The sequence below is a fragment of the Cyprinus carpio genome, chromosome B3, assembly GCF_018340385.1.
Source record: "Cyprinus carpio isolate SPL01 chromosome B3, ASM1834038v1, whole genome shotgun sequence".
NCBI lineage: Eukaryota > Metazoa > Chordata > Actinopteri > Cypriniformes > Cyprinidae > Cyprinus > Cyprinus carpio.
Window position 1 is genome coordinate 22,669,936 of NC_056599.1, and position 18,298 is coordinate 22,688,233.

General features: G+C 35.2%; 1 protein-coding gene across 1 annotated transcript; it reads right to left on the minus strand.

Moving 5' to 3' along the window:
• Positions 1–2,422: 2,422 nt before the first annotated feature.
• LOC109111828 (myosin light chain kinase, smooth muscle-like) lies at positions 2,423–16,357 on the minus strand. The gene is made up of 17 exons (XM_019124818.2): positions 15,921–16,357; positions 12,897–13,046; positions 12,303–12,455; positions 11,619–11,825; positions 11,145–11,180; positions 9,063–9,187; positions 8,825–8,978; positions 8,084–8,392; positions 6,981–7,080; positions 6,356–6,559; positions 5,569–5,786; positions 4,673–4,796; positions 4,424–4,576; positions 4,203–4,335; positions 3,191–3,275; positions 2,855–2,977; positions 2,423–2,770 (listed from the first exon to the last, which is right to left on the minus strand). Exons 1-17 carry the CDS (start codon positions 16,075–16,077, stop codon positions 2,556–2,558), a joined length of 2,646 nt encoding a protein of 881 aa, XP_018980363.1. The 5' UTR covers positions 16,078–16,357; the 3' UTR covers positions 2,423–2,555.
• Between the last annotated feature and the right edge of the window lie 1,941 nt (positions 16,358–18,298).

The window sequence follows — 18,298 nt, forward strand, 5'->3', positions numbered from 1 at the left end:
TCTTTTTAGTTCAGTCGTGGCCATGTTGTACTAATTTGTTCCTGTCATCATTTACTCACCCTTGTGTCATTTTGAACCCACAAGACTTTGGTTAATCTTTAAAACACAAATTTAGAAATCCTTCCGTTGAAAGTCCAGGTAACCAAAACTTTGAAGATTCAAAAAGTTTGTAATCCAAGTCTTGTGAAGATATATGATCACTTTATATTATGAACAGATTTAATTAACATGTGAGAGCACATATCACATGGTAAACACAGAAGCTCATATGGATTCATTTTATGAAGCTTTTATGACCAATAGAGGAACAGAAACCACGCAGGTTTCATTAAAAATATATTAATTCAACAATTTAAGATTAACTAAAAATAAAATGTAGAAAAAATTTGAACATAATTTACCAAAAAATGAGGGTGACTAACATTTTTTGGTATCAGAATTGATGACTGAATTTTTGGTATCATTTTAACTAAAATGAGGAAAAACTTTGATTATGTTTTACCAACAAGTGAACAAGTTCTGGTAATGAGTTCTTAATTTTGTGTATGTCATGTGTATAGAGCTCATACAAACCTGCGGAAAAAAATAGGCCTATTGATACAATTGCCAGACAAGAAAATCCACCTGCATAAAACCAACCTGCATACATCCATTGTTTCTCACATTAGTTAAGAAGCAAACAGCTAGAATCAAGACAAGAAAATCCACCTGCATACATCCATTGTTTCTCACATTAGTTAAGAAGCAAACAGCTAGAATTCACATCTTTTGGTTTTATTGACTTCCCACTTATTGTGCTGTTGACTTTTGACCTGAGGTCTGATCAAGCACATGGTCCTTGGCATGGAGATGCAGAAGAACAATGTACGGCATTGGAAGGCTTTCTTCTGTTTTGTTCTTGTATCCTTTTAGTTGACCCTCACACTGCTACTAAATTCAACATAAAAAAGCTGTTTCATAATCTGACAGACAATGTTGTTGATTTCTTTTCTGTACAATCCAGATGCAAATTGTAGGAAAACTACCATGACATAGCAAATGAGAGGGGAAATCCAGTTTATTGCTGAATTATGTTTAGATCATTAACTTAACAGGAACAAATGATGGCATATCACTTGCAGGATTGGCTATTCTGACATATGTATTGTTGAAAACCCATTTATCATACATAAAGTAAGCATCAAATAACCATATATGTGTATGAAATGTGTATGTTGTTTGTTTATTGTCTGATACCTATTGAACAAACATAACTGTCCAAAAATGTGGCTTTTAAAAGTAGATGTACTCTTCCATTCTCAAACAAATACTGTGGTCACGAGACTGCAACATTTAGAGCTACTTATATGGACATGTCAGCCTTATGTGCAAATGGCTGGAGTCAAATCACCACAATATGGCCTTACTTTGTCAAAATGGCAAGTACAGCATCAGTAAGAGATATCATCAAACCTGCAAATGTGTTTTAGGAGGTTTCCTTTACATTGAGATCAGCATATATACATTTGGTTACCAAATTTGTGATGAAATCATAGAGCAGTTTTGAGGATTCCAATGAAGTTCATAACATTAGATACAATTTAAATGAATGGAATTATTCTTCACAGACTGATAAAGATGAAACAAGCACCTGCGCAGATTAGTATGTATACAATTTTTATTATTATCATCAATTCAGCATTTTTATTATCAAATGTGTTTCTAAAGTCTGTCTCCAAACAGCCGGTTTGGACATTAATAACTTTACATTGATCATTTTTGACATTTTAAATTCACTGGGATTATATTTCAAGTAAGTTGACACAACCTTCACTCCACTGAATTAAAATTAATCAGACTGGGCCACATTGATTTCCTTTGTCATATCTTAAAATCACGATGAAACAGAAGTAGAGTCAGATGTTTTCTTCTGTATTGTGATGTACATCCAGGTGCAACAGATTATCGGAAAAAATAAAATAAATAAATGTAGGGCTGGGACTTGGTCCTATTCATTGGTTGTTCATTTTGACATGGGAATTGCACTAAAAAATACAGACAGATCTGAATATATGCTTACAGTCGATTGTGAGTGGATTTAAGCAGGCTAAACTGAAGAAATTTGACGTTTCACTGAAAAGTTAGTTATGCCATTTTGATTAAATTCAATATTATAAGGAAAATTTTTTTTAAATATGCAGGGATGAAATGTTCACACCAATATTAATATATAATAATATAAATAATAATGCATTTGAATTTTCATTTTATGCTGACTTTAAACAGTTCACTAAATCTATTTAGACTCATTGCTTATAATGAAGCTGTTGGTAAATATATGCATACTTATAAGGTCATACAGTGCTAAAAACTATTGACAGTCAATGATATTAAACCAAAGTCCAATAATAATCTAAAATATATAAATAATAATAAATGACAATTGCATCAATTAGCCTTTTATTACAGTTTTCACATTCAATTCACAATTATATTGGCATTGATTGCATCAGTGCATTTTAATCTGTCTGCTGTGTGTATTTATGTGACTTTTTATGTCATTATGAATTCATGTGTTAGTCTTTCTGCTGGACAGTAAGAGTAGCAGAGCACAGCGCCTCCCCGAGTACATTAGTGGCTTTGCAGGAATACAGGCCGCTGTGGTGCGGAGAGACATTCTGTAGGGTGAGAGTACAGCTGCCGTCCTCCTCATAGTCCACCTGCACACACTCCTCCTGCAGCTCCAGCAGCTCACCGGCCTTCAGCCACACCACCTCAGGGTCAGGGTAACCTGAAACACGGAGAGACGAAGCTGTGATTTCAACAGAGACTTATCATGATGTACTATGGAGGACATCCATCGGTGTGTCCTAACCTGTGATGAGACAGGAGAGCTGGGCGCTGGAGCCCTGCGGGACAGTCAGGTCAGATAGAGTCTTACTGAACTCAGGTTTCCTCTGAAGCTTCAGCTCCAGAGACTGCAGTGCCTTCTCTGTCTCTACAACAACAAGAAGCAGGAAAAATTTATTACTGACGTGTAAAAACATCCGTCACTATACAAAAAAGATGTTTGACATCTTCAGTCAGACATATGAAAAGCCACAGATGTCAGAGATGTCACAATCTATTTTGGTGACATTCTGTGGTACGGTGTTTTACACTGGTTTGTGAAGCGCAATGATTTTTCTTTTGTGTTTGATTCCTTTCTCACCATCCACGGGGCTTAAGATTGCAGAAGCCTCTGGTTTAGACAATATAGCCATCCTCTTCAGAGCCAGCAAAGCTTTGCCCGTTTTCTAAATACAAAATCATAAAAAGAAGAGAATGAAGTTTATGTGCACACAAAAACAATGCAATGGAGTCTGATTAATGAATGTATGACCCTTATAAGTCAGTTGTTCAAATGAATTGGTCAAATATTACTGATGAGTGAAGAACATGGTGAATAAAAATGCAATTTGGTGCAGACACTGTTATTTATACAGCCAAAAAGTAAGATTCAATTCTTATAGCTTGTAAATCAATGCGATTCGGTGTACCAGACCACTTACAAAAAATGCATATAAATATGAGTTGTCCCTCCTCATCTCCTAATAATATGTCTTAGTAAAATTATATTTAAATACTTAGATTTATGATCAAAGCTCTGTTGTTTGAATTGGATTACATAATGCAATAGATGATGTTTGGGAGATGTACAAATAGCCTGAACTTTTATCAAATCCTTTGTTACATACATTTGACACAGATATATGGATAATTATATAAAAAGTTGCTTTAGTCCTGTAAAATATCATATTTAAATATTAATAACAATATAAAAGTTACTCTTATGTTCGCGTTATAAAGTTCATTAAAGATCCAACAGGAAAAACACGTGGACGGCTACCTCAAAGTGGACACTTTTAGAATTAAACTAACTGGCCTTTAATTGCTGAGTGCAAAAGGCATGTAGAAAATTGAGTATAACATTTTTTCGTCAAAGTTTTGTTGATCATTTAGAGGCCTTACGTATTAAATCTGATACAGTAGGCCTCACAGGTTAATACAGAGATCTCTCTGATCTGATCAATTCCAAATACGTTGCTTTAAGTATGTGTAAACTCTCTTGACTAGGTGCACAAGTAACAACATGCATTTAGTTAACCATGCCAAAAATTAAGCTAGTTAAATCAGTGACGTCTGCTGTACTCTTTTTTTTTTCCATCACATTTCTGAATTACCTTCCACTTCTGCCTAGTCAGGAATTTCTTCATCTTGTCTTTGGAAAGGTTTTTGATGCTGCTGCTGCTGCTGTCTACACAAGTATATACCAACCAGGAATGAGCCAAGGCTTCTTCACACGACATCCTGCGCCTGTCAGATAGTTCAGCGCAGGGTTATGAATCTGTGTGGACGCATTTGTGTGATGTGTGCACGGAAAGTATATAATATATGAAGGCACCTGACATCTTTGCTGAGCAGAGAGCTAATGAAATCCTTTGCCAGGTCGGTGATATCTTCAAAGCTCTCCTCATCAAACTCCCACTGCGCTGCTGTCACAAGAGCCAGAGTCTCTGAGTCACTTTCACCCTGGAACGGAGACTCACCGCTCAACCTTCAAAGAAAAAAAGCAGATTCAGGTCATGTAATGGCATTATTTGACCACAAGGGAGCAGCAAGGGCTCAAGTGACCGGCAGTGTTTGAGCTCACAGGATGTAGCAGATGACCCCGATGCTCCACATGTCAGTGGCCAGACAGATGGGCTCATAGTTGATGACCTCCGGAGCAACAAATTCTGGAGTGCCGTGCATCACCTTCACAGGTGTGTTGGGATCTAAGGTATAAAACAAACATTCAACGTTATAATTATTATAGCTTTTATTAACATTTTGAATTAGCTTTAATAGTCATATTTTTAGTATTCATTTTAATTCTAGGTTAATATTTAGTAATTTCGTTTGTTTTTTTTGCTGTGGTTGTTTTGTTAATTTGATATGCTATTACTATTTAGCTTTAATTGATTCAGCTTTAGTTTCAGTTTTTATTTGCAGTTATTCATTTTTAGTTGCTTAACTTAAACATTTCAATTAGTAGACAAGGCATAATTTGTAATTTTTGTTAAGTTGAAGCTTTTCAACAAGTATTTACATTTTATTTTATTTCAACTGTATTTAAATGAACAAAAAAGTTTTAGTTGTAGTTATAGTTATTATGATAATACCATTTCACTCAAAAATCCCTTACAAAAAGTTCTGTGTATCAGCATACCATGGTACTTTGCTATATACCATGGTACTGAAAGTTTACCATAGAAATATTTGCATAGACAATACTGTGAAAAATACCATGGTATTACCATCATTCAGATAAAGTCTAGATTATTAGCATGGTATTGTTTCTTTAGTTATTGTGCAAAAATCACTTATATCACTTATAAAAGCTATTTATTGTTATATTATTTTTATGTTTATTATATTAATAATATTTAAGCGTGGTAATATACTTTATTCAATGTTAATATTTCGTATTTATATATATTTTTCTATTTATTATATTTTATTATACCATATGTTGTTGTGTTGACAATATCATCAGTTCATTCGTACCCAGCTTGCTAGCGAGTCCAAAGTCAATGATTTTGATCTGAATCCCGGTTCTGTCCACACAGACGATGTTCTCAGGTTTGAGGTCCAGGTGGACAATGTTTTGCTGGTGCATGTACTGAATCCCCTCCAGAATCTGATGCATGTAGCCCACACTGGACACTTCGGTGTGCTCAAAACTATCATCTACAATGCGCTCAAACAGCTCCCCACCAGCAACACTGCACATACACACACAGATTAAGCTGTGTAGCTATTGAAGTGAATGCATTGAACCTGTTGGCATTTCTCATTTCTGAATACTTGTGACCCTGGAGCACAAAACCAGTCTTAAGTCGCTGGGGTATATTTGTAGCAGTAGCCAAAAATATATTGTATGGGTCAAAATTATAGACTTTTCTTTTATGCCAAAAATCATTAGGATATTAAGTAAAGATCATGTTCCATGAAGATATTTTGTAAATTTCCTACTGTAAATATAAAAAACTTAATTTCTGATTAGTAGTATGCATTGCTAAGAACTTCATTTGGACAACTTTAAATGTGATTTTCTCAATATTTAGATTTTTTTGCACCCTCCGATTCCAGATTTTCAAATAGTTGTATCTCCACCAGATATTGTCAGATCCTAACAAACCATACATCAATGGAAAGCTTATTTATTCAGCTTTCAGATGATGTATAAATCTCAATTTCATAAAATTGACACTTAAGACTGGTTTTGTGGTCCATGGTCACATTTTTCTAAAAACATTGCACCCTTCAGAATGCCCACATGCAAGATACTCACTATTCCATCACCATGACCATCTCAGCCTTGTTATCATATGCGGCAAGACACTGCACAAGCTTTGGATGGTGTAGGAAATTCATTAGCTCTATTTCTTTCCTCGCAGCCTCTCTCTCCTTTGTCCGACGACCTTTGTAGAACTTTCCAGCACAAACACGGCCCGTCTCCTTATGGGTCATCCGAAACACCTGGCCAAATTTCCCTCTGAGAAAGATTCAGAATTAAGCATGAAACTATTCTTACAACCTCAAAGTATGTGATATTTAACGAATCATTATTTCTCAGTATCCTAACTTCCCATTCATCCAGTTCTTGAGAATTAAGTGAATTTGATATTAAACCAGTAAACCAGTATTTTCAGGAAAACATTTCTTTATCACCTCTGAAAAGTATGAATTATAGGTTATGAGTCATTTCCAACGAAATTGACAAAACATGACCCTAACCTAACCTGTCGTATTTTGCATTCTTCTGGGAATCAGAATCAAGTATAGGGGTTGTTTTCTCTTTTTGATGCATGTTTGCCTTTTGGAACGTATACTCATGCAAGTTTTGTCATACTTGACAGGTCCTGTGAATGTGAGCTATGAGGCCTGCTAAATGTGTGTTTGATAAGGATACTTACACTCCGAGTTTTTCTTGGATAGTATAGTGGTCAGTAAGTTTATCCTCCGTGTTGATGGTCACAGTCACATACTCCACTGGTTTCTCGTCACAGGGCTCTCCTTTGAAAGACAACATAATTTCATTTACCGTGGGACCTCAACACAAAGCCTAACTCTCTTAGATTGCATACCCTTTGGTAAAGATTTTAAACATGTTCTTCCTGTTTACAATTTGGTTGCTGAGCCTTGTTCCCATAAATTGTGAGAAGATATTATCTTAAAATTACAAGCAAATTGAGTGCTGCATTAACAAATATAATAAATAGCAACTGATCTAGCATAAAATATACATTACAGGAATAGTTCACCAAAAAAGGAAAACTTGCTGAACATCTATTTACCCTCAGGCCTTTCTTCAACTGAAAATATTTGGAGAAATATAGTGTTGAATCACATGCTCACAAATAATAAAAACATCACAGTAATCCACAAGTAACTGTCATAATACTAATTCATCAATGAATAAGTTGTGAAGTGAAAAGCTGTGTAACAAATCCATCAATAAGGCATTTTAACTTTATAACATAATCCATAATAATGCTTCCTCCAGTGAAAAAAATAATCCCCTGTTGTCTTCTCACATCAAAATCCACTGACATATTTGTTGAGACCTGTTTTGGACTGTTTTTGCTTGTAAACTGTGCTTGAGCTGTGCATATGTCTCTGTTGATTGAGATAAGATGACTTTTACATTTAAGGAACCAATTTTAGAAATAGAGGATTCGTCATTTAGCCTGAAGCAAATTTTTGAAGTTAAAAACATCTTGATGGATTTTTTTTCTTATAAACATGTAGCCTTTTGCTGTACAAGACATTACAGATGTTTTAATAGTTGTTTGGACTCTCATTCTGACGGTACCCATTCACTGCAAAGCATCCACTGGTGAGCAAGTGATGCAATGCTAAATTTCTCCAAATCTGTTCAGATGAAGAAACCAACTCATCTACATCTTGGATGGCCTGAGGGTGAGTACATTTTCAGCAAATAGTCATTTTTGGGTGGACCATTTGTTTAAGTCATCAAAACTTTTATATAATTAAAAAAAATTCAAACCAAGTTCACCTGTGTTGTCCATCCTGATTGGCTGGGACTCTTGGCTGGGTTCGCTGACCCCCACAGCGTTATAGGCCCTGACCCGGAAGCAGTATTCTCCTTGAGGCTGGAGTCCTGAGGTCACCCTGAGTGAGGTGCTCTTGCACTGGGCTGTGAGCTCTCTCCACTGGTCAGTCACACATGGGCTTTCACAAACTTCCACCACGTATCCCGTCACAGCACTGCCGCCATCGTAAGACGGCCCAGACCAGGACAAAACCAGAGAGTGAGGGGAGAGGACGTACGCCACGGGACAGGAGGCCGGAGGCTGAGGCAGGTCTGGATTAAACACACAAACATACAGTTTTCATAAACTTTATATTTAATAATTCCAGAAATTGATTGTACAGACTATTTATTTATTTATTTAATTTAGATTTTCAACACTTAGGTTAAAATATGTATGCTTCATTTTTGAGTCATGAATATCATGAATATTTATTATATAGGGTTTCTCCATTTTACACAAACTGTTTTATATTTTACAATATAAAATATAAAAATATATAAAATATAAATATAAAATATATAAATATAAAATATAAATATAAAAATATATTTAAATGTATTAATTGAAAACATGCTAATCAATAAAATGTGTATTCATGTCTTTGCCTATATACATAGTTTTTTTGAATAACTTACAGTAGATCTGAGCAATAGAAATGAGCATCATGACCCAAATAACAGCTGAGGATTGTCGGACCTTACCAATGACATTCAGGGTCACTGTGTGTTGGGCTGAACTTTTGCGATCTCGTACAAATATTGTGTAACGTCCAGAGTCCTCAGGAAGGGCTTCGGAAATCACTAGAGAACTGCTTTCATTGCAGGACACAATATTAAATCTGGAGCTTTCCACCACCTTCAGAAAGACACAACATTATACACACAAACATGAGGACCATCAGAATGCAATATGTCTGGATTGTGTTGTGTTCTTATGTACCTCTTTTTTGTTATAGATCCAGCAAGAAACTACAGGAGAGCTGCCTTTGAACACACACTTCAAACGGGCCGTCTCTCCAATGTGCACCTCCAGACGATCTAATGGATCTACAAACTGCAGAGGAGCTTGTAAACACAAAAACACAGGTGCTGAGTGTCACAAATGAGACCTCTTTAATGTCTCAGTTATTTTGTCTAGACAACAAAAGGATTAAATGGAGAGAAAAGGGAGGCCTTTGCTTCACCGATTTTAATATTAAGTTATCAATTTCTTAGAATTTTTCAAAAAAGACTGTATGTTTATATTCTCTTATATTATATGTGACCCTGGAGCACAAAACCAGTCTGAAGTCGCTGGGTTATATTTGTGGCAATAGCCAAAAATACATTGTATGGGGTCAAAATGATAGATTTTTCTTTTATGCGAAAAATCATTAGGATATTAAGTAAAGATCATGTTCCTTGAAGATATTTTGTAAATTTCCTACCGTAAATATATCAAAACTTTATTTTTGATTAGTAATATGTATTGTTAAGAACTTCATTTGGACAATGTTAAAGGTGATTTTCTCAATATTTAGATTTTTTTTGCACCCTCAGATTCCAGATTTTCAGATAACTATCTCAGCCAAATATTGTCCGATCCTAACAAATCATACATCAATGGAAAGCTTATTTATTCACTGTATTTATTCATGTATAAATCTCAATTTGAAAAATTGACACTTAAGAGTGGTTTTGTGGTCCAGGGTCACATATTATCTTATCTTATCTTATCTTATCTTATCTTATCTTATCTTATCTTATATTATATTTTATATTATATTATATTATATTATATTATATTATATTATATTATATTATATTATATTCATAATGATGGATAAAAATGCAAGAAAATAGGACAATATAAAAATAATTTTCTTCAAAACTTCAATTAATTACAATTATTTGTAATACATATAATTTTATATAAAATGTTTATTTATTTATAAATAATCACAGTGTAGATTTAAACTATTCTAGTTTTCACACAAAACATTACTTTTTCATTATATAAGAGAAAATCAATTGCATTTTTCCTTCTCTCATACAGTACAGATATTAAGAATTAGTTCTGGGATGTTATTTGCATTTATGCATTTGGCAGATGCTTTTATCCAAAGCAGGTTACATTGCATTCAAGATATCGTTTTTTTTAAACCCGTGACTTTGGCATTGTCACCTCGCTCTTTTTGTGCCACAGGAAGGCTGTAGCATATACTGTGTATGTGATAAATATGAACGCAAACTGAAACTGAAATTATTCAAATCAGCACCCTCAGCTGAATTTGCCCTGTTAATGGCCTTTAAACAGACCTATTAATACAGACTGACCACAGATAGCAGTGTGTTTTACGTGAAAGATCAAAACAGAAGTACCAAAGAAAATATGATACCATCTTAAAGTGACATTGAGTGTTTTGATGCTTATAATCTGAGAAATTCTTATTTTTATGCATCAGTCTGAACAGAATGTGAGCAGATTAAATTGTTTATCTCTCTGTAAGCTTTAAATGCAGACACAAAGGATTTAAAATAAAACACAATTTGATGTTAAATGTTTGAAGAATATTATAAGGATTACAGTGTTTAAAGGGAATAAAGCCATTCCTAAGGTAAACATTAGTTGTCAGGACACAAAAGACTATTTCCTGTTTTACTGTATACAACACTAACAGACTCTGAAGGAGACTCTGTGAAGCCAAGATCAGTGGAGTAAAACACTGACTGCTCGGAGCAAATGACTCCTTTTTGAAGCAGGTCACAGTGGTTATACTTTAACTCGCAATTCTAGACAAAATGCATTAAAACCATGGTGTTATTAGAATATAAAGTAAAGAAGGTGTGGGAGGCTATGGATCACATGGCCTTCAAGAAATCAGAATCACTTGAAAGAATCCAAAAAAGTCACAGAAAATCTGCAATTCCGCTATTTAGTTACAGTATGAAGGACAAAAACAAGTAAATGTTTTGAGTCAAGGATCTAAAAAAGAGCAAAAGTAGAAATGAAAGTACAGGAAAGACATGATGATGGTCTTACCTGTACCTGAGCTGCTCCTTCTTTTGACAAGAACTTCTGTAACAAGACACATAAATATGTTAAGAATCAGCTGTCGGTGTGGGTGCTTTTGTGTTAAAGAGCATGGATCAGATCATATCATATAAGGGAGGAGTCAAGTGATCAGGTGTGTGTGTCTGAGAAAAATATTCAACACATTAAAGAGGAAATGCTCAACATAAAACCATTAGTATGTCAATCGGTCAGGAAATGCTCTTTGTATATTTGTACATTAATTATTTTTGTACAGAGTTTATTCTGTAATACATAAACTATGCATAATAATTACTTGAAATAATTAGATTTTGAATAAAACAGCATTAGCAAGTGACACCACCCTAATGACAGTGATATGGGAGCTTTGGAGGAACAAAAATGTGCCATGCATTAAATTACATTTCCTACACTTAAATGCATGAGATTACTTCATGGGTAGGGCCATTGTTTGTGACATACCTCTCTTGAGTGCTGGAGAGCTTGTTCTAGGACTTCCTGTCTGAGGTGTCTGTGGTGACTGTGGGCCTTTTAAAACACTGATGTTATCTGGGACGCTCTGAGAGGAGTTTAAGACACCGCTTAGCATAGTGTGAGGATGAGAGGAATTAGGATGAGAGTTAGATGTGTTTGCAATATTGTTACGGATCCCAATGATTGTTTCATAGTCTGCAATTGATTCGGTTTGTATGGTGTGGTTGCATGAGGAGCAAATGGAAAGTAAATAATTAAATCAGAGAGAGAGAGGGAGAGGGAGAGAGAGAGAGATAATGACATTAGACAAGATAATTAACATTGATAACTCTGTCAACTCACACATCTGTATATGATATAAACAGAAACACCTGCATCGTGCTAGAAATGTAACTAGTCCATATACACAATGCTTCACAATGCCATAGAATAACCTTTTTTGTCTAAATGGATCCATAAAGAACCTTTCTGTTTCACAAAAGGTTCTTTGTGGTGACAAAAGGTTCTTCAGATTATAAAAGGGTAAGAAAGAAATGATTCTTTAAAAAAACGTTCTTTATGGAACCAAAAATGGTTCTCATATGGCATTGCTTTGAAGAGCCTATTAAGCACCTTTATTTTTAAGAGTTATGTATGGCCTCATATATATGTTGAATTTGAGTTCATATTTACCTCTCACACACACTGCTGCACTGCTGGATGTTTTTCCTGCTGTGTTTTCGGCCACACATGTATAAGCCCCAGCATCCTCTGGGAGACATTCCCTAACTACCAAAGTCACCAATCCTCCCACTAATGAGGATTTTCCAAACAGCACAGGCTCACCTGAAATGGTTGTGGTACAAATAGACAGAAAGAGGGAGACCAAGCAAGAGAAGGAGTGACTTTGTGGCATTATGAAGCGATAGAATTCTCAAAGTTTTAAAAACTTGAAAATGATGTTTGTTTGTTTGTAATTGAAATGTTCGGGGCTCCTTTTTTTATTTTATTGAACAATTTAAATGACAAACTCCTTGAGCACAAAACCAGTCCTAAGTCGCTGGGGTATATTTGTAGCAATAGCCAAAAATACATTGTATGGGTCAAAATTATAGATTTTTTTTTATGCCAAAAATCATTAGGATATTAAGTAAAGATCATGTTCCATGAAGATATTTTGTAAATTTCCTACCGTAAATATATCAAAACTAAATTTTTGATTAGAAATTGACACTTATGACTGGTTTTGTGGTCCAGGGTCACATATAAAGAAACAACTGAACTCACCATTATGAAGCCAGGAGACACTTATTGGCTGGCTCCCTGTGATAGTCCCTTTCAGTGTGATGTCATTTCCTTCATCCACTATACAGTCCTCAAGGGGCTCAGTGAAAAGGGGTGGATCCAGACCACTAGTATGGCTGTGTTTACTACTCACTAGCTTGACAGAAGAGAGCAGAATGAGATTAGTCGTATCGATTTATTATACTGCAGTGAAGTATGGTTTTTGAATTTCCAATCACAGTAGACGGCAGGTCTAATTGACAAAATTACGTGATGAATGCCAGTGCTATTTGTTGAATGGAGAATGTATCATTGAGTTTCAACGAGGAAGCAAAATTATACAAAATACTTGGCAATACTTTGTCTAAAATGTAAGTTTCTCAATATTACTTGTTTACTGAACTCTTGCATAAAAGCAGCATCACACATACAAGTCCTGAGGGGGATATTGCTTAAGTATAATACAAGTCAATACACTGACGATACACTTCTCTGCTGTGTTCTGTTCCAGCCGCACAATGTTGTCAGCATGTTTTATGCATTACTAATAATCATGTTATTATTAAAACAAATCTAAAAGGAATAAGATAATGTTTGCTAGGTATTTATTTAGTAAATTTATTTAAAACCTTAATATTTGGGCAAGGTTTTAATACCTTTTAAATGTTATGATGATGATGATTATTATTTTTGCAATAGCAAATAACATTCATATGGACTTGTGACTCATAGACTTATAGTATAGTATGGTGTTTAACATTAAGTTCACACAGGAAGAAACAAGGCTCATATAAATGAAGAGTGCAGCTGAAGAGATGTGTTTGTAAATAGCTGCTGTATGTTTCAACATCCTCGCACTCACACCTTCTGTCTAGAAACACCAGAAACAGAAGCACCATGTAAAAATGACAAAAAGCAACAAAAATTGAAATGACAAAATGAAACAAAGCAATTATAATAGCAAACATACAACATAACTAACAAAAGTTGATGGTGACTAAAATAGAGCGGACTGAAATCAGACCACAGGCTCGAGCTAAACTATGATCTCATCTGACACTCCTCAAACAAACCTGTTTCTGTTTCAAATACTGCCACTTAGCTTTCATAAATGGCTGTGGGCGGAGCCTTGGATAATATTATTAACCTCCCACAAGTATTTGTGTTTAGTAACTTTAAAATGTGACAGGCCAGGTCTTTGTATTTTGTATTTGTGATGCTTCCTCATGTACACATAATTGATGTGGTCTTCTTAATTTCATTTAGCTACAGGAGGTATGACATGTCATTTCAGTTCAAGGAACAAGTCATTCTAGTCCTCTTTGCTGTATTAACATTGGACCAAACGCTTTTGTTCTCACTGACCTGGTAGATCACATGATCTGCTGTCTTTTGCCCTGGCTTAATGTAACCATGTAATCCTTGTTTGTGCATGCAAACAAGTATTTTTTATTTTTTTCTACTGGTTGTTCTGGCAACTCACTGCATCGGAAAAATAAAATGGTGACTCCAGTTCTATGAAGAACAAACTGAAATCTTTTAAGTCTCATTCTTTGTATTTCAGCTGTCTTGTATCGGGTGATAAGATCTAAGAAATGAAAGGAAGGAACTGCAGTGTTGTAATTGTGCAGTTAGAGTAGAGCACTAGCATCAAACACACATGTCCCATACAAACCAGTGCAGAAAACAAAACAATAGCCTGCTGTTCAAATTAGCAAGGAAGGAATTTCCTGCCAATAGTGACCTCTTGCCTGGTCAGTAATTTGCATCCTGAGACAGATAAGATACAATGTTGAGTCTTGAGACCACTTAAAAAATGTGATTTGTTTTCCCATTTAAACCTGGAAATGCACTGAAAGCTTTAAGTTTGGGAACATTTCCTCTTAAACAAAGTAAATTAATGATGTAAAGTGAAGAAGAAATGAAAATGCTTTTTTAGATAACCTAAATGTGCTTCATGTTGCAACATCTATACGACCTGTTTTTATGTTTTTCAAAAATATTTAATCTAATTAAATAAACCTGACAAATTAAAGTTCCAACAACAAAAGTTTGTATGGGTTAAATCAGTGGTCGTCAACAAGCGGACTATATCCACAAGGCACCTTAGAAAACTTTCAAGGATTATTCAAATCATTAAAATTATAATTACATTAAAATAATTATTTTTCTAAATTCTTATTAAATTATCATTCTTATTCTTAATTGGAATTCTTAAAATAATAAAAGAAAACATGTAAAATCATAGACACTTTTTTTTTTTAAATTATTCCCCTCAACAACTGTTTTTGTTTTTAATTTAATACAAATTTCTTGAAACTTCTGCAGTCAGAAGAATAAATGTGGTTAATGAATTCCACATTTCTGTTAACCCAAAATCTTAAGATCAAAGTGGCTTTGTCATATCTACAGCAGAACATACCAGAAAAATTATTATAGTTTATATAAGAGGCTTTTTGAATATTGCTTTGCCCAACTGCACAATCAAATGAAAAAGATTGAGAATCCCTGGATTAGATCAAGTACAAATAGATCCTTGAGGTATCATAAAATAAAAATAGAAGCATTTTTGGACCCTAAAATATCAGATATCAGCCAAATCCATTCAGGCATATCACAAATCAATTCAGGCATATCGCACGGTGTAAGGAAACCATAAGGAAGTCAAACTTCAGACTGTTCAGGATTTCCCCGTCTAAATCTGGCTGAATGCAGTTGTACAGTGAACTCCTCCATCACTTGATTATTATCCAAATGCAGTGAAAGTGAAAACAAAGTGCCTGTCATTCTCTGATGTCTGTTGCATGAACACTGATTATTAACCATGACAACAACTCTTGAGAGGGCTTGTTTTAAGAACAAAGCTTCCTGCAGAGATGACCATGTTAACCTTAACATGTTTTACAATCAAGAATCCAACCAGCTTTCATATACAAACACAAATAGGCTTTCTCGAGTATGCAAATACTGACAGACACACTCACTCACAAACACCTGTGTGTAGCTCCAAGAAATGTCCAGACTTGCCTGCATTGGATGTCTCTCCAGGCTTCTTCACGGTTGTGGTGATTGTGGGGATGTGTGTGGGTTGGGACACTTGTCCGTTGGCCCCCTTTGACTGGGAGCTTGACAGCTGTATCCTGAAAGTGGACACATAACGTGTCTTCCCATCAGCAATATTCATTTCTCCTATCAGTACATACCAGTTTCATAAAATCCAAGTCATTTCCCAGCTTTCTTATCAGTTGGCAAGTATTTTCCTGTGTCTCTGAGTCTCTGCTATGCGCACATGTCCTCTGTCCTGAGCTGTTCTCTGCATCTCTTTAGTTTCTGGCTCCTCCCCGTGACTGAAGCCTCATTCAATCGGTTTGCAGAACACTGTCCTCTTGCTGGGCTTGACTCAGTGCCTTGTCACAAACCCCACCCGCAACTATCACAACATTTCACCGTATATTTTTAACATGGTTTCTTTTCACACATAATGTGACTGTGGTGAAACAGAAAGAGAAGTGGTGATAAGAGAGAGCGAGTGTATGTTATATTTACTAGTGATTCTGAAAAGTAAACTATTTTGTGTCATGTCAGTGATGTTTATTTGAATGTTTGTGTGAAAAGGGGGACAAAGATACACAAGTAGCAGATTAGAAACTGAATCAAAGGTCAAATACATTCCCCATTCCTTTTCCCTCTGAAATTGCTGTCATGTTATCAGTTGAACTTTAGTTGTCTGTTTGTTTCCAATAAAAGACAAAAAAGTCTCACTGGACTCACTGAACCCGCAAGTTTAAGTACATTTAAAGATGAAACCGGTTCAAAAGTTTGGGGACCGTAATTATTTTTAATGTTTTTTCTTTTTTTTTTGACAAACGTCTCTTATGCTCACCAAGGTTGCGTTGATTAAAAATGCCGTAAAATGGGAACATTATAAAATATTATTACAGTTTCATATAATTGTTTTCTATTTTGATATATTTTCAAATGTAATTTATTCCTGTGATGACAAAGCCAATTTTCAGCAGCCATTACTCTAGTCTTCAGTGTCCTTCAGAAATTATTCTTACATGCTGCTTTGCTGCTCAGGAAACACTTCATATTATCAATGTTAAAAACAGTTGTGATGCTTAATATTTTTTTAAGAAACCATGATACATTTTCTGAAAAGAAAGTTCAAAAGACTGTCACTTGGTTAAAAAAAAAAAGATTATTTAGCCCAAACTTTTGAACAGTAGTGTGGTTATTTGACTGCTCTGGAGGTAGTTTCATTGATCAGTAATGTACATTTCTATCATGAAAACTCTCTGAATATTTTAGCATGGTAATAGATACGACACTGTTAATGTATTTGGTTTTGGCGGAATAAATCTGCTACTATGCTGCTGTTGGTTATTGTTGTTATTGTAGTTTATTGCTGCTGCGGCAAAGCGAGTACAGGAACGTGCTACTGCCAATACATACTGCGATACTGCGACAGTGCTGTGAGTATTTAAGATGCATACTGCTGCTGCACAAATAAAATACAAAATAACCCGAAGCAGATCTATACAGGTGGAGCTGGGGAGGTGGAGGGTTTCAGAGGAACTCTAAAGGTGCGCTGTGAGCTGCTCTAGGGAATGCTAACTAGTCATTTATATGTATAGCAGCAAGCTCATTGGCTGTGTATTCAACATGAACCAAACAGTTTGCCAAGTAGTTTAACGCTGGGAATATCATCAGTTTGTGTTAGCGACACATCAGCTTGCACCATCTAGAGCTTCATGACAGAACTTGGCATTTGTATCAGTGATGGCATGTAAATGCGAGTTCATTCTAACAAACATTCCAGTGGTCACTGGGTTTTATTGAGTCAGTGTGAAAATGACAGTTATCTTTCCAAACAGGCAACTTAAGACAGTTTGAACTATTGATGTTTGTTGGGTTGATGTGAACCAGCCATTAGGCCAGAGAATCAAAAGATCCTAAAGAGTAACTTGTATATAAACAGCATTGGAACTGTAAGCACACCAAACATTTTTAAGGAGTGTGATGAACAAAAATCAGTGTGAAAATCAGATAGGTAAACTGAACAAAACTCCCTTTCTCATCTTTGTGTGTGTGCAGTGGTATGTGATGAGGAGCTGTTTGCTTTGGACATGCCAGTCCACAGAGAAACCCAAACATCCCACTAAAGACCTTGAACATGTGAACAGACTCAGACTCATTTGGAATCAATAATGCAGAATAACAGTTTAACTGTATGTATAATTGAGACAAATAAATAAATGTCTGCTAAAATTACAGTAAAATTACTGAAATATTGCCTTTTTTTTTTTTTTTTTTGCGAGTTAAGTGATCCGTTACCTGTTTAAGGAGGTAGTGCACAATCAATTGTTCTTATGACTGGAATGTAGACAGGAAGATCCTGGAAA